Here is a 23,797-nt window from a genome sequence, read left to right on the forward strand (position 1 = left end):
ACATTCAATACCCAGTTTCATGATCCAACAATAAATCAACTTATGGTAAGTAAAGTGGTTTTAACCTATCCTAAGGATCCATCTGAAGATTTCATTGCGGTAGCCATCCATACTGTTGTCAAGAAGATAGCAATTGCTAGACCAGGAGACAAAACGTGGACGACAATACAAAACATCCCTTGTGTTATGGACGTTATATACTTCAAGCAGCAATTGTATGGAATTTGTGCTAATAGTAAGTTATACATTTTAGATATCAAGAGTAATCCTCCAAAGGCAAGTGAAGTGCGCTTGTCCTATTCGTTTGGTGTTGGATGTGCTTTTGGAGGTGTAAATCGCTACTTGGTAGAATGGTCAGGGGAGTTGCTACAAGTGCTACAAGTTCTTCAAGATGAATCTCCAAACGAGGAAGGAGGAATAAAAAAGTTCTATACTAATGAATTCTATGTTTTCAAACTTGATTTTGCTTATAATATATGGCGTCTCGTGAAAAGTTTAGGACAACATGCTTTGTTCTTGGGTTTTAATACATCGGTTTCTGTATTGGCTTCTGCGGAGACAATATTCAAGAGGAATTGCATCTACTTTGTTGAAGACCATCGTATGCAGTATTATAGAACTAATGTCAACATTGAAATTTCTTTTGACATTGGAGTTTTTAATTTGGAAGACAGAAAAGTTCGACCTTTATTTTCCACCAACACTACCTCTGCTTCTCCATTTTCACCTCCTGTTTGGATTATTTCAAAACTCAATAGTTGATCCTCGGCATTTTTGGGACATGGACCTTTATCCCGAAGTGGACTGTATTAGTTACTACATCTACTTAATAAATTTTATAACTTGTTTAGTTTAGTTTGTGCCAACATATATTTTCTTGGTGTACGATGAAGTCCATTCTAACTAATGTCATTACTTTGTTGTTGCATCTAAAATTTCTTGTTCGATCTATTCAATAGCTATGATTTTCCTTAAACGGTTGTCTTGTGCTTTAGACGTAGAAGGCCTGATGAATGAGTGTCCATCATTTAGATGAGAAACACGAAATTTATCTGAAGTCATGGTTGTTTGTATTATGGAATCTGTCTGAGGTGGTACTTCATAGATTTTTTGCAAGACCCAAATCCTAAAAGAGGTGGTACAGAAGGGTTAGCAGCTTAGCACAGGGGAAAAATGAATGTCCTTCAGGCAATCCTACAAGCTCTGATGTATCACTTTCGTTAGAAGAGTTCATTTGTCAAGAAAATCATTTACTTTTACGGAATGCACATGCATATAATTGATAACTCATATTTGTCAAGAAATCATTTACTTACTCTTGGAAAAAGGAGTTAGAAAAGTAAAATACAATGTACTTAAGCATAAACAAAGAAATAGTGTCTTACTGCAGAAAAATAGGAAATGGCTGCCTCCATGACTCCATTAACCTATCAAATATACCTTTCATCTCAACTTTTTGCTTTAGAAGGAAAAAAAAATCACTGACGTAGCTAATCTTAGAACCGGTCCTATTGTCATTTCAAAACTGGTTAAATTCAACAGTGGAAAAAGAAAAAATCTCATAAACTAATTTTGTTAGAACTACTTCGGGAAAAAAAGAAGGCCTCCGCAGAAGGGTCGGCGCAAATATCCTTCAAGCAACCGTACAACCACTAATGTATCAAATCTAAGAAACTTCTCAATAACTTCTGGGCCTGCCATGAATAAGGCCAGCCATAAATACGTGCCATTCAAATGCAAGCCAGATTCAAAAATACAATCTGCACTTTGTTTTCTATTAACGCTGCAAAATGCTGATGCAGAGATAAACATGATACAGAGTAGAGTTTCAGATGAATGGAGCATCTCACGCTTCTCAAACATGAAACATATGGTATATATACTTCTATAGTTATAGGTCTCTACATCAGTTGGATTATGGGAAAAAAAAAAAGGTTTCTACATCAGTTTTAGATAGCTATTTGACTATCCAATACCACCTTATGAAGTAAGTCAGTTCTTCCTCAATATAGTTAAACAGTTAAGTTGACAATAGTTAGCAGCAGTCGACCTTAATCTTGTTTCTGGGTGTAGTATGTGTTGTATGCAGATAAAAGAAAACAATAGAAGACAAGGACAGAATAACAGGTAATAACCAAGGCGCCCCTTCCAGCAGCCTGACTTTGCACTACAGTTTAGGCTTTTGGTAAGCCACTACCCACTAGACAAGCACACTAAGTTCCCTACTGAAGAAAGATTTTGGGGTCGCCGTATATTCACTGGCAGACTTTCTCCCAGGGCGATCCTCTTTGATACCAAGTCCTTGTAGGAGCATTCGAAAAACAACAATGGAGTGGCTGGATCCAATTCCTCACTTTCTTCATCAGCTGATAACACTGGTACTGATACTTGGACCAAAAAATCCTTCTCCTCATCGGCATATAGATCACCAACGTCAACTACACCCCATTTGCCATTGTTAGAGATTTCGCTAGTGTGTTTCCCAGAAGGTATCGAGCAAATTCTGACCCCAGGAGACAATGGGATTATTTTAAGCTTTAGCTGCTGAGCCACCACACTTAGAAAGCCACCAATGCACCGTGCAAAGGCATCTTGTATGATGTTCACATCCTGTATAAAAGAGAAGGTACCACCTGACACATCTGATATAGCATGCATACATGTGGCATCATGATCAGCTCCAATGCCAAATGTGTGGACTGGGATAGGCGGCAGAGAGTTGTCCCCTACAACCACACCATTACTAGGGCATATAGCATGGGGCAAGAGCTGCAGAAAATATGATATCCACCTTGAATTCAGAGAATCCTGATGATGTGGACTCTGATGATCAATCCCAAAAGTAGTACTATAGGTGTCCTTGCCATCTGAGAGGAGTATTATGCTTACTACTGGATTGCTCTCACGCCGTTGCTCAAGGACTTGCACCCCTTTATTTAGGCCTTCAGCTATGTTGGTCCCACCACTAGACACAAGTGAATCAATGGCAAGTGTTGCACAATCACGGCCTACGTCGGACATCCGACGGAGTGGGAAGATACGTCTGGCCGTTGATGAGAAAGCAATGATGGAAAGGCAATCTGCAGGGCCCAGATTAGATATGACAAAGCGGACTGCGTTCTTAAGAAGCACTAGCTTTGTACCTTTCATACTTCCACTTATTGTAATCCTACCGTGACAATAACTGGTACAATAACTGGTACAATTACAAAGCTAGTGCTTCTTAACCAGCACCGTGACAAGATCTATAGGTGCACGAGCCTGTTGATGGGTGTCTTCGGAGAGGGGAGGAGCCTGTACGCCAACAAGGACAGTAAATGCAGCTAGAGACTCTGCTGCTCCAACAGCTGGAACCTCAGGGAAGGCTTTGATAGTAACTAGTTGATCAGCTGAAACTGCAAGTGGGGAAGTGAGGTCTAGAGAATCATTGATGTGGCAAAGTGGCTCATCGTCTTTGAAGTGGTGAGACTCGCACCAAAAAGCCCGTCGGTTGGGCAGTTGATGAGCACGGCGTTCGTCAGGCAGTGGATTCATAGGAGTGACACGAGTTGCACTGCTACCGACCACCGGACTTGATTGAGAATCAGTGGGTGCAGTAGTGGTGTGGACTGGCATGAGCTTCCAAGTGGAGCGACAGACAGGGCATACGTGGTTTCCATGCTTCACATTGGATGTGATACATTTGAAGTGAAAAGTGTGGGAGCATTCAGCTGTGAAGATAGCATGGCCTTGCCCTGGTTTCATGCTCCCTAAGCAAATAGAACAAATGTTCTGCTGCATTCATCAATGAATTGCAAGAATCTTGTTAGTAACTACTAAATGGGGAGCAGGAAAGAATACAGAGAATTACAAACGTGTCGATTCCCCCTCCCCAAGTAAACTTTCCACATAGCTTGTAGGCGGCAATATTCTCCCACAAAATCAGGAAATTATGCAGTAATAAAGAGAAATTATTCCAGAAAACAGAATTTGAATGGTGAAAAATCTCATATCAAATTGAAAGGACCCTTAAGCTTATGCTGTTGTGAAAGAGACCAAGAACCTCTTGTCTTCTAATTTTGATATTGTAACGTCCGTATTTAAAATACGTATTTATTTATTTATTTATTTAATTATTTATTTTTATTTAAAGTTAATTGGATTGGATTTGGAATACACGGGCCTGATTTCTAGGCCCAAGTCTGTATTGGGTTTGGATTTCAAACTCAAGTATATAATCACATTGTTCTAGAAAATAGAGTTTTTAGAAATAAAAAATAATAATATAATAGTATTATTATAATAATTACACCAACAGTTTTAACCTACAAACCCATTACTGTTCATCCATTTACGCATATACCATCAACATATTACCACATACACAATTCAGGGATATCAAGGGACATCAAAATAACAGGAAAAACAATAACTACAAACCTCAATATCAAGGAAAATCATTTAACAAAAAAAAAAAGGTACCAATGGCAAGGAGCTGAAGAACATATAATTCTCTAGCCAATTGTTGATGACCCTCTGATTTCACATGTACAGAATCCACTTGTTTCCTCCTTATCAAACTTCTAAACCCAACATTATTATTCCCACCACCACCACCTTTCTTTTTCTCAACCACCATCCTTACACACCTATAATAATAACAATACAATTCTTCTTCTTTTGAAAACTGAAAAACCAAATGAAAAAAACTAAAAACCACCCGCTTATCTCCAAACCTTCAAAGATTCTATCTTTATATGCATGGAGAGCGGGCAGATTATAATTGGCACCTAATCAAAGAAGAAGAAAATATAGACAGAAGAATGCGTTGGCCAGTTATTGTAATCCTACCGTGCTTCTTATCGATTGTTTGGCTATGGATTTCTCTTGTTCCAAAAACAGACCATGAAATATCATTCTAAGTTTGCTTATAGATTTTGTGGAGAGATATTGTTCTCAGATGTAGAACATGGATAAACCTAAGATATATCCTCGCGGAGATTTTTTTTTTTTTTTTTTTTTTTTTTTTTTTTTTTTTTGGGTTAGAACAATTGTTTTTTTGCAAAAGTTTGGGTTTACATTTTTTTAGCGAATTATTGTAAAATCTCGATGGGTTAAAAAAATCGTGGAAAAAAAAAAAGCATAACTCAACTATTACTGGGAGCATTCTCAACTATTCATATATATATATATATATATATATATATATATATATGAGTTGTCATATTGACATAACATATTTTACTAATAATGACCCAACCAATAAGTAATTAACTACATCTCAACGAAACCCTAATTAAAACGTACTAAGGAGTAAGGACGACCCAAAATTATTAAAAACAAAAAACAAAATATTTCAATTCTACTCAATGAGTTCTTATATAAATAAATAAAATAGGAGACCTAAAAAGTATTGGAAGTGTACATTTGAATATCTATAATCAATTTGAATGTCAACCAGTTGAAGATTTTAGTAGTTTCTTAGATAGAGAGCTCAACTGATTTCTAAGCTAAAATTTTAAGCAACATTTTTTTTTTGTAGGAATAGAAAAGGAAGTGAAGAGGATACCACAAATTCAAATTTATGTTACTCAATCTATTATTCCAAAAGCTATTAATGAAACACATGAATTGAATGAGTATTGGTTTTGGAATTTGTTATTTTTGGAGTGTTTAGACAAGTTTTGCCAAAACACATTATGAGAGTTTGTAAAATATGATGGAGAAATAAATGAGAGTAATGGTTATGGTTTGAGGGTGACATTGAGTCTTGTATTACTGCCTACGTGCCCAACAATATAAATTGGGATCAAGTCTGGACGTAATTACAATGAATAAAAAATATTTGAATATATAGGAGAGGTCGGACCTGACAGATTTTAGAGATCCACTGTAGATTTTATTATCGGGAAGCATAGTTTCTCATGAACGATCTCACGATGAAATGGGGGGAGGGGGAATACTAGTATATTTTTAAATGAGAGGCGTCCTATGTGATTAACATTTGTTAATTAATGGGTCCATAACAAACGCTAATTACAACCAAAACGCTAACTTTGATCTCATTTTTTTTTTTTTGGGTCCATTTTAAATGAGAACAAACACTAATTTTACATTTGCTAAAACGCTAACTTTGATCTCATATCATTTGACTTAGGTAATAATTAAAGGAGGGGTTCTAGGGACATATTTTATCTCGACACGTAAACGAACTCAAAATCGTTATGACATTTATAAGTTTCAGATTATTCTAATTTTTGTAGATATGATATCTTAACTATTCTAAACATTGTCACAAATAATTAAAAAAATAAAAAATTTATAAACTTGCCAAATATAATATAAAAAATGGTGAAAATAAACAGTCTACAATTATCCAAATTTTATAAATTGTTAACTACATTTGGCATATTTGAAATTTTTTGATTTTTTTAATTATTTGTGACAATGTTTAAAATAATTAGGAGATCATATCTATAAAATATTAACTTAATCCAAAACTTATAAATGAACTTACGTGTCAAAATAAAATATGCCCCTACAGCCCCTCCCAATGCTTTATCGTCCATAACTTGTTTATTGTGTTTGTTCGTGAGGTTTTCCCTTTTCAACTACAAGTAATACACAGTTTTTCGTTGTGATTTGTAAATAGGTAGCCTAAAATGTATATAAGTACTTGTACAAGACCACAAGTAACCATTTTCTATGGCAGCACTCCAGCAGAGACAACAGGGGAATACAGGATAGTAGAAAAAGACACATTGTGGGTGCCTCAAACCTTACAATTAAGGGTGCAAATAATTTCAATCGAAGGTGGGTGTGATAGTCATGGCAGATGTAGACACAGAAGGTAAACAATTTATGGACCCAGTCCCACAGACTCTCACCAAAATCGTCTCATTGCGCCGTGGAAACTAGGGAATCGTAAAATCAATTCAGGTCAAATCGTAAAACTCACCTGGGTCCCATCCATGTCTCCACGTGTCACATGGACCAAACCCAAAAAAGCGTTACTTTCCAAAAGCGTAATCCATTTCCCCAACTAAACTAGAATTGATAAAACCTCTGGCGTCCTCAATGTAATGACTTTTCCTTTTTGGCGGGTAAAGCTTTATTAATTTCTGATTAAAACATAATAAACCCCATTTTTCCCGCTCTCCCATGCCACTTTCCCACACATAATACATTGTCAGACCCCAAAAGAAAAAACAAACAGGAAAAAACAAATGATTCCAAAGGCTTTTAGGGTTGTCAAACTCTTCTAAATCCTAACTAGAAAATAACGCATTTAATGTAATAATAATAAGTAATAACAAGTCTTCATTTCTCAACATTTTTTAGCAAGTAGACAAAAAATGAGTGTTTGGCTGGTGGTAGTAGTCCTCACACTAACAGTAGCGGCGGCACAGCTACCATCATCAGACATTTTAGCCCTACTAGAATTCAAGAAAGCCATAAAACATGACCCAACAAGTTACATCCTAAGTTCATGGAATGAAGAATCAATTGATTTTAACGGATGCCCCTCATCATGGAACGGAATAGTATGCAATGCAGCCGGTCACGTGGCAGGTCTAGTCTTAGACGGGCTAGCCGTTTCAGCTACCGTAGATTTATCCGTTTTCGCAAACTTAACTCATTTAGTTAAGCTGTCCATGTCTAGAAATCTCATTTCTGGTACTATATCAACTAACATTGCTTCAAGATTCAAGATTCTACAGTTCCTTGATATTTCGGATAATTTGTTTTTTGGTACTTTACCACCTGATATTGGCCATTTTCATAGTTTGAGAAACTTGTCTTTAGCTGGTAACAATTTTTCTGGGAATGTACCTGATTCTATTTCCAAGATTTCGTCGTTACAAAGTATTGATTTAAGTCGTAACGCCTTTTCGGGGCCGGTACCGGCTACATTGACTAGTATGAATGGCTTGGTTGTGTTGAATCTTTCTTGTAATGTGTTTAGTAAGAATATTCCTTCGGGTTTCGAGGGGGTTAGTAGTCTTCAAGTACTTGATTTGCATCAGAATATGCTTGATGGCCATTTTGATGTCGAGTTTTTGCTACTGTCAAGTGTGGTACATGTCGATTTTAGTGGGAATATGTTGTCTTGTTCGGGTTCGCAGAAGGACAAGTTTTTACCAAGTATTTCTGAGACTATTAAGTATTTGAATCTGAGTAATAATCAGTTCACTGGTTCATTGGTTAACGGAGGGGAGTTGCCGATATTTGGGAGCTTGAAGGTGTTGGACCTTAGTTATAATCAGTTGGATGGAGAGTTGCCTGAATTTAATTTTGTGTATGACCTTGAGAGTTTGAGGCTTGGGAACAATCGGTTTTCGGGGTTTATACCAAATGGGCTTCTGAAAGGCGATTCTTTGGTTCTGACTGAACTCGATTTGAGCTCCAACAATCTCTCAGGTAGTTTGTTTCTCTTCCTACATTACTTACTAGTTACTATTCAGTTTATTCTAGCACCCATTGAAAATGTATGTATTTTTGGTCACATATATTCTGAGTTTCATTTTAAGATTGCTTGAGAGAATTGGGAGTATGTATATTTTGTTAATGTGGACTAAGCGTGCCTAGTTATTTGATTCTTATCCAAACAACTAAGTTAATTTTGACACAAAAGTAATTAATACATTATGTAATGAGTTTTGTGCAATGTCGATCACATAGTTACCCTGTTTGACTAGTTTCAATTGCTCAAATTGTTTCAGGTCCAATTAGTATGATCACATCAACATCTCTGCGGGTTCTCAATCTATCTGCAAATGGTTTATCTGGTGAACTTCCTTTGCTAACAGGAAACTGTGTTGTACTAGATTTATCAAAAAACCAGTTTACAGGAAATTTGTCCAAGATGGTGAAATGGGATAATTCCATTGAGGTCCTTGATCTCAGTTATAACCAACTGGTGGGATCCTTACCTGAATCAACGTCGCAATTCTTACGTCTAAATTATCTCAACCTTTCGCACAATTCTCTAAGTAATTCCCTCCCAGCAGTTCTGACCCAGTACCCCAAGCTAAAAGTTCTTGATCTCAGTTTCAACCAGCTCAATGGTCCTCTTCTGGACGAGCTGTTAACCTTGTCCACATTACAAGAACTTCATCTTGAAAACAATCTTCTCACTGGAGCTATCAAGTTCTCACCTCCTTCCCCCAATGAGCCAAATCTCATGGTTCTTGACCTTTCTCATAATCGATTTAGTGGCGATTTTCCTGCAGAGTTTGGGTCTTTAACAGGCCTTCATGTACTTAATCTTGCTGGAAATAACTTATCTGGTTCTCTTCCAACTTCTATTGTTGGGATTATCTCCCTAATTTCCCTAGATATATCCCAAAATCACTTCACAGGTTCTTTGCTAGAAAACTTAACCGCCAGCATCCAAAGCTTCAATGCCTCGTACAATGATCTCTCAGGCCCTGTCCCAGCGAATCTGAGGAGATTCCCTGACTCTTCTTTCCATCCTGGAAATCCGCGATTACAACTTCCAAATGCCCCCTCTGGAGGCGACAATGTTCCACCTGGGTACTCAAGAAGGAAACCAATCAAAACTGCGATCAAAGTGGTAGTTATAGTTACGTGTGTGTTAGCAGTGTTCATTTTGATCCTGGTTGCTATATTTATACACTACATCCGGATCTCAAGGAGATCTACCGAGGAAAATATTGCGAGCAAAGATTTTCGTAAGTCGGCATCATCAAATCCTAGTGTGTTCACTGGTAGAGAAAGTGGTGGTTCTGTGGTAGTTTCAGCTGAAGATATCATGACTTCACGTAAAGGATCCTCATCTGAGGCAATAATTGTGGACGAAAAAATAGCAGCATTCACTGGTTTCTCTCCATCGAAAGCCAGCCATATCTCATCGTCTTCAGATTCTGGGGACTCGTTTACTCCAGAGAGTTTGTCGAGACTGGATGTCAGATCACCAGACCGATTGGCTGGGGAGCTGCATTTTCTGGATGAAATGATCAAGTTGACGCCAGAGGAGCTGTCAAGGGCTCCAGCTGAAGTGTTGGGAAGGAGCAGCCACGGAACTTCTTACAGGGCAACACTGGATAATGGAGTATTCTTGACTGTTAAGTGGTTGAGAGAAGGGGTAGCAAAGCAGAAGAAGGAATTTTCTAAGGAAGCTAAAAAGTTTGCAAACATCAGGCATCCTAATGTAGTGGGACTGAGAGGGTATTATTGGGGCCCTACCCAGCATGAGAAGCTCATCCTCTCTGATTATATCTCTCCTGGAAGCCTTGCAAGCTTTCTATATGGTAACATCTTAAGCCTCTTGTTTTTTGCCTGTTTGTTTTCTACTTTGTGTCAACCTTTGTTCTCCGAGTTAAGTGGTATGAGGAATCTACTAAATGACTACAGGATAGTTTTGGTGTCTATGCCAATTATGTAGAGATTATAGTGCCCCTTGAGAAGGACCAGGAATCTCGAAGTCACTCTATCGAATGATCTCCACCCAAAATATTGTGAATTATAGAGTAAAATGGTCCAAGGAGAAACTTCTTCTCATAAGATGGTTATGTATATGATTTTGGGGCTATGGCCTTTCAAAGGAGCAACTCATAGTCAGATGGTCCGGAAATCCAAATGACTGAATCTATTTATACTCTCTTATGCTAGTCTGAATGTTATTTACTACCACTAGCTGCTGAAGTCTACCTATGAGAGCCATTTTTTTTCCTTATATAATAGGGGCATTACACAATTTATTTCTTACAATATTTTTTCAATCATGCCTGTCAATATTATTTTTACTTCCGTACACGTCTCCTCAGTGAGCTAAATTAATAAATTGTCTTCTGGTGCCTAATTCTTTCATATTGACTCTAGGAACAACAACTTAGTGAAAAATGATAGATGCATCAAAGTGTGACATCTGGGTGAAGATAGTATATAGCAGCTAGTGTCTAGAATTTAGGTAAGATTCTAGAAGTTATGTGTGCTTGATCCTCAGAGTTTAGTCACTTGAACATTAAGCATTTCCAGTAGATATGCCGTAGCCTCCCATAAGGTCATAAGCTGGTCTACCACGTCAAACTATTTGCTACCTATTTGCACGAAGCTGTGTTGCATGGGTACGGGTACAAGTGTCCAATTTGGACACCGGTATGGAGATTTGGACACAGCATGGTCTAAAAAGCAGATATGTTGACACGCCTAATATTTTTTTTAATTTTAATTTTTTTATTAGAAAAACTATTTGGCAATGAGGTTATTGAAAAGATAAGTAAAATAATGTGGTTACAGGATCTCAATTCTAATATTTTATGTTTCTGTGGGTCATATCTTATAAAAGATACATTATCCTACACCTCTTACTGTAGAAGTGTAGGTGTCGTATTTGGGTCGTGTGTCCGAGTCAGACATGGCGACACGAGACACAACAGAAAATATGAAGTACCCATGCAACAGAGGCACGAAGTATCTTCAATACATAATGGAGCGAATTCTGCTGCTAGTGTTCGCAGCTAGGCTTTGCATGGCATGTGTTCAAGAGTTGGGACTAGGATCATCTCTTCTAGGGAGACCCTGCAGTGGGATCAATTCAGTATACATGGCCTAATCCATGAGGATGCAAGTTGTCAATTTTAGGACTCCTTCGATGCAAAGAAATCTTTTGAATTCAGAAAAAGAAATAGGTTTTTGATCCATGTCATAGGATGATAGGACATGGTCTATAAGCTTAAATGCAAAAATAACTGGAAGTTAATACCAACGCACCCCCAACCCTCCTTTTCTTGTTTTGTCTATCATAGTTTCTATTCAATATTTTTTCCTTATTCAATTTCCATGTGTTCTAAATTTTGTCAACTGCTCAGATCGACCAAGAAGAAAAGGACCACCGTTGTCCTGGACTCAACGACTCAAGATTGCAGTTGATATTGCACGTGGCCTGAACTATCTCCATTTTGACCGTGAGGTTCCACATGGTAACCTCAAATCAACAAACATACTTTTGGACGGACCTGAACTTAATGCCCGAGTTGCTGACTACTGTCTCCATCGCCTCATGACTCAGACGGGCACCACTGAACAGATCCTTGATGCAGGCGTATTGGGTTATCGTGCACCGGAGTTGGCTGCATCCAAGAAACCATCTCCCTCCTTCAAGTCAGATGTTTATGCGTTTGGGGTGATAATGTTGGAACTATTAACAGGGAAATGTGCTGGAGATGTGGTTTCGGGTGAAGAGGGTGGGGTAGATTTACCTGACTGGGTGCGCTTGAGGGTGGCAGAAGGGCGTGGCTCAAATTGCTTTGATGCTGCATTGTCATCAGATATGGAGATTCCAGCTGCAGAAAAAGGCATCAAAGAAGTGTTGGGGATAGCTTTGAGATGTATACGTCCTGTTTCCGAGAGGCCTTTAATCAAGTCTGTTTATGAGGATCTGTCATCTATATAAGTTCCTTGTATATAGTAGATTCATCAAATAGGGTTTAGTCAATCTGACCGTGGAATGTTCCATTGGCCTGTGTCTTCCTTTAGTTTTAAGGACCTGTTGAAATGTTTCTGTATGTTCTGGGAGTTGGGAGGAGTGTTTTGGGCAAGTAAAATGGCGCACAAGAACCAACAGGTAATTAATGCCTATTGCGCAAGTCCTCCCAGTGGAGTCTGTTGTAGTGTTGTGGAAATTAGTCAAAATCTCTAACAGTCAATGTTCTTATTGACAACAAACTAGATTCTGTATTGTTACCATCACATATCTTCAGTGTAGGCGTGCCTTCAAATGCACCTTGCTTGTAATTGTTAGGGTATTGCATTTGACAAGGAATTTAACAAAGCTAACAAAAAAAGCTTCTGTCCCGTTCTTTTCCTCAGAGAAAACCCTTTTTGTTATCAAAATAATGAATTTTGACCTTTAAGAAACGTAGATGTGGAAGCATTCGATGGAAAACGTTGAAGCAAACATGAAATTGATCATACGTCTCTACTGTTTACACGTATGCGATCAGACTACTATATCATTTAGAGAAAAAAAACCCTAACTTCCCGTGCCCATTAAATACAAGTATAATCATACAATCATACCCATGAAATTAGGGATGAAAAGTGACTAAAAAAATATACAATTGTTGTGACTTGTCAGTGCAAAATTGTGTTCTATGCTTGAGGATTTATATTCTCCATTCTGGTTTCTTGCTGTCCGGATCTACTTATTGGTCCATCATCAACAGTAACTCCATGTTGCTGCAGCCGCGGCTGATGTCTACCTTGATTCTGTTGCTGTTGAGTAGATATCAGATTCCTGTTCGATCTCCATCTCAAATACTCCACAAGGAGTGAATTTGTGCTGATTGCAATGCCAAAGCCAGTGAATGAGGATAGAAGGACCGATAAAATTGCATTTACATTCAGCTGTAAGTTTGAACATTGAGCATTAATGATCCACTTGGAAGTATAAACAATTAAGAATATGAAAAAATGTCAGGGAAACGAAAAATGCCACTTACTACAGCATAAAATATATGAGCGAAGAGAATAACGATCGCAAACTGGAAGGAGGCATAAGCCCATATGTAACCCCTGCTCACTGTAACCATAAAAAAAACATGGAAAATTAAGTTATGATATGTGAACGATCAGAATGTTCAAATAAATGAAGGAGAGCAGGGTCGCTTCTCGAGGAGTTTAGCAACATGACCCAGCTCATGAACTCTATCTACACGAGAAAAACTTCATTTGCCAAGTCTTAAGGATCTGCAAATCACATTTTTCCACATACAAACCAAAGACCACTCTCATTGCTAGATTCTAGCCGTTGAGTTTTAGCAACTTCTTAACTGTAGGACTGAATCAAATTCAGTTTCCTATTTCTGGTATCAACCTGAGATGGTTTCTTTGTGCATACTCAAGGAAACAACATATCCTTTTAAAGAGTATTGAAGAAAACACCATGCATAACGTGTGGAAGAATGTTTAAGTGTTCTTATCACTATATATGAAAAAGAGACAATCATATACCAATGTTTTTTTCTTCTGCCCCTTCAACTCAATAAAACTTGAAGTGTTTATGTGATGATTAGTGGCACAAGGATTACATAATATCTTGGTATCTTACCCATAGTGGATGCTATCATCGATGAAAGGAGACCCAAAACGCAAGAAAAAGGTAAAGAGACAGCAAGAGCACGAGACCGCAAATCAGAAACCTGCTCATATTGTAAATGGTCGCAATTTTATTCACCGGGGAATCATATTGATGGAAAATAGAATGTACAATCAAATAATACCTAACTTTAAAGTACAAATATGTTTAACAGATAATTAAAAAAGAAAAACAAAAAAAAGGCATACATCTGAAAAACAAAATTTGAAAGTAAAACACAATCATGAACAAGCACGGATGATTAATCTGTAGAATCAGGAGTTCAGGACATTCATATGGAAAGAAAGTTACTTACCAGCAATTGCTCCAAAAAGCAGAAATAGGCAAGCATGCTCACCATGACGAGAACTGGTACATCCTGCCAGACCCTGCCATGTGAAACCAAGTAAGACTAATATGAATTACATGATTGGGGTGAAAAAGATAATCCATCTAAAACTAAATAACAATGAAATTATGATCTATATTTTGAAAGTATCCTGCAGTAATAGCTGCAAAAGACATTCTTAATTAGATGGATACAACTCTTTAAAATTCAAATAAGTTTTCCCATGCTAGAAAGTTGGCAATGTAATTATAATGAGAAATCAGTGACATTAACCAAGCGGAAAAGAGTAGTTATACATGACCATCAGAAATGTTTGCAAATGCATATGGTTGAGACACAGGTATCTAGAGCTATAAAATTGTTGGGGAGTTATGACTGTGGGTTTGCAACATGGGATGTTTATGATATATCTTTCAAGAAGGATAACACTGGACAGAATTGCCTAGATATTCATAATTCATCACTTGCCTGTAGCGTGCAACTTCCCTTTGTTGTGGTACTGCTGCAGAAGTTCTCCTAGGGGTCTGGGTGGTCTGTATTCTTAGTAAAGTCACAGGTAGATTTTTCACATCTTGCTTGCAAATGTCACAGGTCTTGTTACCCTTTATACTAAACCATTTCACTGCACAATCCTGGTGAGCAAGTGCAAGTTCGCCTTTGCAGCTACATTCCAATTTAAGAGTCTCACCTCCTTCCCCTAGCTCAATGAAACAAATTCTGCATACAGCTTCTTCCTCAGGAATATCTTCTCCAGCATCTTCGTTTACTGAATAATCGATACAAGAAAGCTATCAGTTGTTAGTTAAAAGTCAAAAGGGAGCATGACATGATTATCAATGGTCTAGAAAAAACAAAAGAAAAACAATAAAAGAAGCTGGAATAATTTTGATGTGGTTCCATCTTCAGGCTGTATTCAATTACATAATCATCAGGCTGTGTTCACTTTTTCGTTGTACTGTGCTTTGTCGGCGAGTCGCTTTATCACCCTTGTGCTGTTCTTTTATTGTAATAAAGGTTTCATATATATATAAAAAAAAGTAAAAAACAATTATAAAAATAAAAATAACAGGCAAAATATAACATGAATCAAAATCTAGGGACAGAACAGAACTATTATTACCATTCTCAGTTGCGGGAGCACCATTTGGTGAAGTGCAATTATGCACCATGGACCGAGGGGTTACTGAGATGACACGCATCAGGCCTCTTGTAGAGTCCATCTGCCTTAAGCTTCTAGTTTTGACATTTACTGGAACTGAAAATGAACGTGTAATCTGCTTCTGGACTTCTGTTTTCTGCAAGGATAAAAAAATTCAGCAGGATCAAAGGAGAAAAAACAGAATATATGGTGCTTTACAAGGAAAGACTACTTTTGGCACCTATTCGGCACATACAATTGAATTTGAATATTGGATAGTTGTTGAATATATATTCCGCATTTTGAGCACAAAAAAGTTAGCTCAAAGGAAAGAAGATTACTAGGTGAAAATAGTCTTTCTCTCCCTGTTGTGTAATCAACTAACACTGCAAATCATGGTAATATATAGAAAAAAAAAATTTATAGAACAGAATGGCACGATAGAAACTCATTTAGCACTGTTTTTGTTATGTTATCATCTATGATTGCCTTCCTCTGGTGATTATATTCTTATTTCTTGCATAAGCACAAAAACACAAAGTACATTTGAGCATACATTTTTCCCTCTCAGACAACTGAGATAAGGAAATTCCGCCCTACCTGAAAGCATATCTGATTCAACTAATCTCTTTATTCATATTGATATTCACTAACATGTACATTCCTCAATGGCACGATGGAAACTCATTTAGCACCGTTTTTGTTGTATTAACATCTACTCTTGCCTTCCTCTGGTGATTATATTCTTATTTCTTGAAAAAACACAAAGTACATTCGTGCACACCTTTTTCTCTCTCAGAGAACCCAGATAAGGAATTTTGCCCTACCTGGTACCTGATTCAACTATTCTCTTGTTACGTACTGATGTTCACTAGCATGTACATTACTCAATAGAAAATTACTATTAAAAATCAATCAATAAAAGACACTTACAGGAAAATCCAAGTGATTGTCTAGACCTCTATTCTGAACATACTCAGGACCGGAATCTGCAACTGGTGTAACTGGTAAAGAGCTTGTCCTTTTGGCTGTTGAAGAGGAGAAAATCTTTGACATAGAAAATGATCTTGAGGTAAAAGGCTTTTTCTCCTGTCCAGAGGATGGTGTCTCTGGGATAAGAAGAACTGTCTTTTCACCTTCCTGGGACAAATTTTGTGTCTTAAAGGTTCGCTGTGGAAGCAAATATTTTGAAGAAGTTCTGAACTTTGCAGAAGCTGGTCTTGGAGGCAAGCCTGATCTAGTAGAAGCGGGACTTCCAAGCGACGGAATGTCGATTCTTGTAGAGCTAGGCAATGCATTTTCAAGAGACCTTTCAGGTATTTGCAGTGAGGAGAGGTTTGGCCGCCTTGACTGCTGGACTGAAGGTTTGTCATTCTGGTCATTTGCCTGCAAAACCATCAACCTATTTTCATAAGTACACAACCCGAACAAATATTACTACAACTAATGTTCTGTCCACTGAAGTTCATAATATCCATGAAGGTGCTGATGCACTTGAGAAAAAAAACACAAGTTATGCTCCACTGGCCATTAATTGATAAAAATCTCTTTGCAATGTCTTACATCAATCATGGAAAATGCTAGTGCTACAAAGAATGTACGACAACAAGCAATTAACGGAGATGCTACAAAGATGGATATATATATTATTTTTCGTTATACAATATATATGCACCAAAGATAATCTACAGCAATTCTTTCTTGACAAACCAACTAATCCTCCAACAACACATACAAATGAAACAAACCCTGTCTGATCATTAAATTCATATAAAACAGGAGTTAATTACACAACAGTTAAGTTTTTGGTAATCAACTTGATCTCATACTTACATCTAACACAATATCAAAGTAGCAATACTTTATAGACTACCTGGAGCTGGAGATGACTACTTGAAGTGGAAGTAGATTCTTGTTTGGCATCACCAGGTTGCAAACTTTCTTCTTCTTCTACTACTGTTACAGACTGCTCCATATTATGATGAAACGTCCCAGCTGAGAGAGAAGATGAAGAAACTTTCTTGGGCCTGCTTGCAAAGATGATGATAAAGAGAAAAAGCTTAACAAGAGCATTCTATTCTATAATAAGTAAAGTTAACAGAATAATGAGTCAAAGAGCAGTCATACATACACCAACCATATTTAACTGGGCGGGGGTTACAAATAATATTAATATTACCATAGTAGCCGAATAAGCCAATTAGGTTCATATTTTTCTTAGGAGATGTACAAAGATGATGTCATTGATTTAGGACAACTTCGAAAAGACTAAAATTTTATCTAAAATAGTTTGATAATGTACGGCTGAAAACCATGTATTTGATACCTTGCATGTTATTTTCATTGTAAGATTACATTTACTAGATAGTCGATGCGCACATAGTTTAAATCTAGTGAATAGTCACCTAACTGAGATAGACCAAATCAAATGATGTCAAAGGAATATGTACTGAACTAACTTTTTCTTTTTGCCCCTCTAAACTGGGGGTGCAAGACTGGATATCCACATATCCGTTCGAATTTGTATCTAAAAAGTTAAATATCTTTATTGGAAAATTATGGTTGTTGTCGGATAATTTTTTTGTGTCCGAAATGGTTTCCAATATGGATTTGGATACTGCCATATTCAGATAATATCAATCCTATTCGATCTAAAAAATTAATATTTATTATAAATTATAAATTTATTCATTTTTTTGTAAAATAAAATATTATATAAAATTATAAACTAATGAATATAGAATCATAACAACAACAAAATAATATTAAAATGATAAATTATGGATAAATATACAATATTTTATAGTGATAAAATAAATTAAACAAATCAAATAAATTTTAATTAGTATTAATTAGTATTAATTTTCGGATATATCCAACGGATTTAGATACTATTCTTAATATCTATTGGATTCGGATTTGGATCCGGAAATCACCCCTACTGTAAACATCATGTGTATAGAACTAACAAATCCAGCATATTGTGTTTATCGTTTCAGAAGGAAAAGGGCAATAGATATATGTTTTGTTTATCATTCTTACAGTAGTACCGAAGTGTTGACAAAGTTTCCAAATCAAATTGATGCCTATGAGGACAAAAACATATTTCAAGGGAAAAAGATTAACATAGTACGGTAAGGCTATTATAAAAGGGAAGAAATAGAGCCAAATTTTATTGTGCACAATCCACTGAAAATGTGGATCCAGTTCTCTGGATCACTGATTCAGTTGGTTCTTAGGTTAATGGTGGCAATTCCATGATTATATCATTTTGTGACTTTTGATCATATGGGGGAGTGCGGCATCAAGGAGTCAGGTCAGGTGAGCAAATCCTTACGGCACATTCCCCTTTTTTGGTGTTTTTGTTTGTCCTTAAAAACTTTCATGTAAATTTGAGCTAGAATAAGGAATGATGGCATTAAAGTTTCACATAATTTGCAACTCAGTTGTTAGTTTCGTAATCGTTGGAACACCTTACTTGCAACACGCTTTATATTTGTTCAGAACTACTATGTTCCAGCTCAGGTTTACACTTAAGGACAAGGCCGACAAGCAAGGACAGCCTGTATTGAAACAATTTTACACATTTTTTTTTTGTGAAAAAACAATTTTACACATGAAGCGAAAACGCATAATGGGGCAATGGTCACCTATGAATTTATTCATTAATATACAACTAGAAAATCATTATGCTTTTCTCTTCAAAGTAATATTTCTATTAAGGCCAAGGGAACTCCCTTTCAGTATAATCAACCTATGCTGAATTGCTGATACAACTATTATCATAGTTGAGCTAGAAGAAGCTGTCGTCCCAGTTTCTCAATAGACATTCATTCGTTATATCGTCCGCAGCAACAGAAAGCTTTGTGATAGTGAAACCGAAAGGCGAACAGCTGGTAAGGGTTAGACCCCTTGAACTTGCAGTCAGAAACTCCAACTTGTTTCTTCGTCTTCCCACCAAACACTGTCAAGCATTTTCCAGTACTACGAGAGACCCAAAATCGGAACTCGCGGTGATTCAAATTTTTGGGCGGATTGTAGGACTTCCAGTCAGCTTGAGCTAAGCTTTTCAGTGACCTCAATGAACGAAGAGCTACAATTCCATGCTGGTCAACACTCAAATAGCTTTGTCCCCCCGAACATTTATCCATATAGTTGCTAAACCTGCGCCATAAATGACAATATATGTCTTAGTGTCTTACCATTCATTTTTTCAAAGGCATTCACAAAATTGAAAAAAGTCCACTTAGGCCGGACAAGTTTAAAGACTTGCAAAATTGAGTAAAACAATTGGATATGTGATAATAGTTATTTTCTGGAAAAGAAAGGAGGATTGAAAAATCAGAGTAGCTATGAACAATAAACAAAGTGACCTCGCAAAATCGTGAGACTCATTTTTACCGATTCATGAATTAACTGTCTTGATTTAGACAACTTTTTCAGGCTTCACTCTATTTAACACCCTCTCATTTGCGAGTAATTGAAGTTCTGGACTTGATGGCGTTTGGAATTGCCTCCTCAATCTTTGGCATGTTACTGATAACATCAACAAGGGCATAACAAGCCAGTAAAGTTTTACCTGTGATATCCAGAGGCAGAGCCAGAAGTGGATTTCCACCCGTAGTAAGCATTATACTTTGACTCGCCTCCTTTGACACTGGGAACAGAATAAACACCTCTGTCCTTTATTCCTACATAGTCCGATTGTAATGCACCAGCTATAAGAGAGTCGTCCCAGGCAGTCATATGTGGGTATGCTTCAGTTGGGGGGCATTTGCTTGTGTCACATTTAGAGCACTGGCTACATAACAGAGTACCCTTCAGTTCAGCATTCGCAACAACACGAACAAAACCTACTACTGCCAAGAGCAGTGTCACATAAAGAGAGAGACTGACTGTATCCATGTTTCTCCTCTACTTACCCTTCTCTATCTATTTCTCTTCTCCTTATTATAGTCATAGAGGATTCGTACCCATTGCTGTATACAGCACTCTTGTCTTTGTTACTATCACCCCTTCTTGTTTCTACTCACAATAAAAACAGGGTTATGTTTTCTAATTGACAACCATGTATGCTGAATCAAGTATGAAATCTTTTGAGGTGAGTTTTGTGTTTTACCGAGCAAATTTTTTTGTTTATTTAATTTTGTCGTCCTAGAATGTAACTACGAAGGTTAATTTTTTTGGACATACTCACAATGAACTTAATAAATTTTATGAAGTACACATATAGACAGTTAATAATTCCTATAATTTCTCAATTAAAATACAAAATTGGCAACCTATACAACAAACCGCCAGGCGGTACACAAGATTTCCTTCTTCTATTGTTTACATATATGGCATCTACAGCGTCGGCCATAATTTATTTCTTATATTCAGAATACAGATAGAATGAGGTAAGCCAGTAAGGTACCTTCAAAATCCCTTAGTAGGACATCTACCACTGAAATTTATGATACAATCTCAAATGTATTGCAAGCTTCACATTGAATGTATAGTGCAGTTAAACTGAATCTGGTTTCCATGCAAAACTTGGGTGCAAGTCTGCATCCTCTGTCAAGATGATCTGCGTGGGCTTCCGCTAGACGTTCTCGCAATATGTCCAGATTAACCTGGCAGTAAAAGAATGAGAGTATTATCCAGAAAGTTGATATAGATAAATAAATAAATAAATAAAACCTCAAAAGCAGGTGTTTCACAGCTCCTAACTTCTATATCGGATTTCAATAGTCTGTTCAACCACGGCCATATTACTTGCACTAATAAGGAGTTACACGCAAAGATACCTCCATCAAGATACGTGTTTATTATAAACCATCATTCCACACCTCCTACATTTTTCAATTTATTCTTCCTACATTTTTCAATTTATTCTTCATTTTTTTTTCGCTTATCAATTTATTCTTCATTAGAGCATATGTTCTGTGCATTGGTAGTTCAGCTATGGTTCTCTAATAAAGGAATGCTATATGCGTCCACCATTGCCTCAATTTGAATTTTGAAATGATACATGTTTCATGCCAATTTTCTATAACATGCAAGAAAATGGATAAGACACACCAAGAGGAGGTTGCACCTCATCGCCTCTAGTGAGCTGAAGTTTGCAAAGAGTGCAATAAATAAGATAATGATCTTCTTTCAACTCTCCTTGTTTGCACATGGGGCACCACACTGCATTCTTGCCAATCTGCCACAAGTTGGATACCTCTATTATCATTTAAGGAAAATATTGAATCAAACGGAATATTGCAAATATACAAACAACCAAATATACCATTAAGTTGAAAGTTAAGATTCATGAGAAATCCCATGTTAAGAGTACCAATAATGTCAAATGACAATATAACTTAATTTTCATGCCTGGTCATTGCTAAGTTGCAATTGCTCGAGAGCTGCTTTAACTAAGTAATCATCATCATCTTCTTCCCATGTTCCATCATATTCCATTTTTCCTGCAAGGGCTATTCCGACAATAAAGTTCAACTGATAAACACTGGGACACAAACATTCTTGTACATGATTAATTATATTAGCGAGGCTCAAGACACGCATAGCACTAGCAATACTAAAAAAGAATGTGTATATAGAAGAGTAGCAAGAAAGACAAGCAAAGCTCTTAAATTGAACAAAGTAATTGTATTCTGTTATGTATGTGATGTGATGTGATGTAACTCTGTGTTTAAATTATCAACACAATGAAGAATAAAAAAATCACCTTCGGATAATGTTGCAAGTTTCTTATACTCCTCTAGAAGGGTCAAGTTATTTTTGCAGACAATTACAATCGTGAATTTTCGTTCTTCAAAATTGTTGCAGGACACATCACTAGCTATCACATGTTATGAAGAAGGGAAACTCATTTGATGCTTGTAAAATAACAGCCTATGGCTAGCTTAGTTGGTAAAACCTTTGGGTGATGATACCAGAAGCTAGGGTTCGAACCCCGCTACACACAATTGAGTTACTGATCTCTTTAAAAACAGGCTTGCCCACACATTTCAGGTGCCGACTAGCAAAGTCGGTAAAACCTTTGGGTGATGATACCAGAGGTCTGGGGCTCGAATCCCGCCAGCATCAAAGAGTTACTGATCTCATTTAAAAACAGGCTTACCAATCAAAAAAAAAAAAACACGAACCAAGAAATGCATTTGCATTATTGTGGCTTACCACTTCATCTGAAATTCCAACAGGTTTTAATAATAAGGCACTAGTTTTTTTACCTCTTGTTGTTTCTTCTGTTCTGAGATCTTTATAAAATATCCTCTGCATTTCTATCAATATCTCCTCGCATTCACCTTCTGTCTTTTGAAGACCATCATATTCCCATAAAACATCATCGTCAACAAAGACTGGGAAAGAAGAGTCCTTGATTCTTTTAAGTTCATCAGTCACTATGTCCCGGAAAGTGAGTTCCATAACCTCCTGTCACAACAACATCATAAACGATGAACAACTCCACGTACATAAATGATACAATCTTATGAGTGTATACCTTGTGAGATGGTTGTGAAGGTGCCCGCATTTTCCATAGCAACTTGTTTCTATCTTCTCGAATTCTTTTGAAACAATTATCTCTAAGCTGCACACAATAATAATAAATTAATAAAAATAAAAGTACAAATAAAAACATTGAAAAGGAATAGGAGCAACCTTCTCTTTCCAATTTGAGTTATGGGCCTTGAGAGGGACTCTTCTTGGCTCCATTGTTTGCGTTTCCCGCTTCACCAGATACGATTGGTTAGTTATTTTGAGGGAAAGGTAGTTCGGTTATTACTTGACGATTTGACGTTTTAATACTTTTTTCATTTGTTTTTGGATACCTTGTTGGGGTTGGGCCTTGGGGGTATCAAATAGGGAATATATTGGGCATTTTTGGTTCCCAAACCTCGCTGTATGATTGAGTTGTGTTTAGCTGTCCATTTCAAGTTGGGCAGTATGTGATCATACAAGATTAGACTGGGGTCATTCGCACTACTGGATGAGAGGCATATAGCAGGATGCTCTACTTAAATTGAGGTTAGATGGATAGCTCAGATAATGGGATGGCCCATGAGATAGCCATTTGTCCCCTCACCTCAATCAGAGATCATGGAGCCTCTCAAATTCATTGGGATGGTTCCACCCATAGTTGTCAATGGTTCCGATAACTTGATTTTTCAAAAAAATCAATCAAATATAGAGTCGAAATAATTGAAATTCGAATCAAACCGGTTAAAATTATTGGATT

At 37.0% G+C, this 23,797-nt stretch overlaps 5 protein-coding genes and 1 long non-coding RNA gene across 8 annotated transcripts; 2 read left to right on the top strand and 4 right to left on the bottom strand.

Moving 5' to 3' along the window:
* Positions 1-1,592: 1,592 nt before the first annotated feature.
* Positions 1,593-3,995, bottom strand: LOC147519190 (E3 ubiquitin-protein ligase WAV3-like). Its single transcript, XM_086595020.1, has 2 exons — positions 3,233-3,995; positions 1,593-3,196 (listed from the first exon to the last, which is right to left on the bottom strand). Exons 1-2 carry the CDS (start codon positions 3,778-3,780, stop codon positions 2,194-2,196), a joined length of 1,551 nt encoding a protein of 516 aa, XP_086451146.1. The 5' UTR covers positions 3,781-3,995; the 3' UTR covers positions 1,593-2,193.
* Positions 3,996-7,230: 3,235 nt separating this feature from the next.
* Positions 7,231-12,669, top strand: GHR1 (Leucine-rich receptor-like protein kinase family protein). Its single transcript, XM_086590867.1, has 3 exons — positions 7,231-8,400; positions 8,703-10,253; positions 11,814-12,669. The coding sequence occupies exons 1-3, from the start codon at positions 7,335-7,337 to the stop codon at positions 12,395-12,397; spliced, it is 3,201 nt and encodes a 1,066-aa protein (XP_086446993.1). The 5' UTR covers positions 7,231-7,334; the 3' UTR covers positions 12,398-12,669.
* Positions 12,670-12,884: 215 nt separating this feature from the next.
* On the bottom strand, positions 12,885-17,674 carry LOC147519192 (uncharacterized). The gene is made up of 8 exons (XM_086590868.1): positions 17,441-17,674; positions 16,501-16,953; positions 15,550-15,724; positions 14,898-15,195; positions 14,397-14,469; positions 14,054-14,144; positions 13,446-13,525; positions 12,885-13,350 (listed from the first exon to the last, which is right to left on the bottom strand). The coding sequence occupies exons 1-8, from the start codon at positions 17,540-17,542 to the stop codon at positions 13,096-13,098; spliced, it is 1,527 nt and encodes a 508-aa protein (XP_086446994.1). The 5' UTR covers positions 17,543-17,674; the 3' UTR covers positions 12,885-13,095.
* A 995-nt stretch (positions 17,675-18,669) lies between these two features.
* LOC147519193 (uncharacterized) lies at positions 18,670-20,672 on the top strand. Its single transcript, XR_015212070.1, has 2 exons — positions 18,670-18,888; positions 20,011-20,672. It is a non-coding gene; the product is annotated as an uncharacterized LOC147519193 (long non-coding RNA).
* LOC147519194 (uncharacterized) lies at positions 19,042-20,472 on the bottom strand. Its single transcript, XM_086590872.1, has 2 exons — positions 20,147-20,472; positions 19,042-19,731 (listed from the first exon to the last, which is right to left on the bottom strand). The coding sequence occupies exons 1-2, from the start codon at positions 20,470-20,472 to the stop codon at positions 19,398-19,400; spliced, it is 660 nt and encodes a 219-aa protein (XP_086446998.1). The 3' UTR covers positions 19,042-19,397.
* LOC147519195 (RPA-interacting protein A) lies at positions 20,490-23,668 on the bottom strand. 3 transcript variants are annotated; one of them, XM_086590870.1, is made up of 7 exons: positions 23,221-23,416; positions 23,063-23,149; positions 22,791-22,992; positions 21,931-22,031; positions 21,647-21,757; positions 20,984-21,182; positions 20,490-20,592 (listed from the first exon to the last, which is right to left on the bottom strand). In XM_086590870.1, the coding sequence occupies exons 1-6, from the start codon at positions 23,272-23,274 to the stop codon at positions 21,021-21,023; spliced, it is 717 nt and encodes a 238-aa protein (XP_086446996.1). In that variant the 5' UTR covers positions 23,275-23,416; the 3' UTR covers positions 20,490-20,592; positions 20,984-21,020. The 3 variants fall into 3 exon arrangements, with proteins under 3 accessions (XP_086446996.1, XP_086446997.1, XP_086446995.1); XM_086590871.1 differs by lacking the exon at positions 20,490-20,592 and having other exon boundaries at positions 20,800-21,182; positions 21,931-22,022; positions 23,221-23,668; XM_086590869.1 differs by lacking the exon at positions 20,490-20,592 and having other exon boundaries at positions 20,800-21,182.
* Positions 23,669-23,797: the final 129 nt, after the last annotated feature.

Source organism: Coptis chinensis, chromosome 2, assembly GCF_015680905.1.
Source record: "Coptis chinensis isolate HL-2020 chromosome 2, ASM1568090v1, whole genome shotgun sequence".
Classification (NCBI taxonomy): Eukaryota; Viridiplantae; Streptophyta; class Magnoliopsida; order Ranunculales; family Ranunculaceae; genus Coptis; species Coptis chinensis.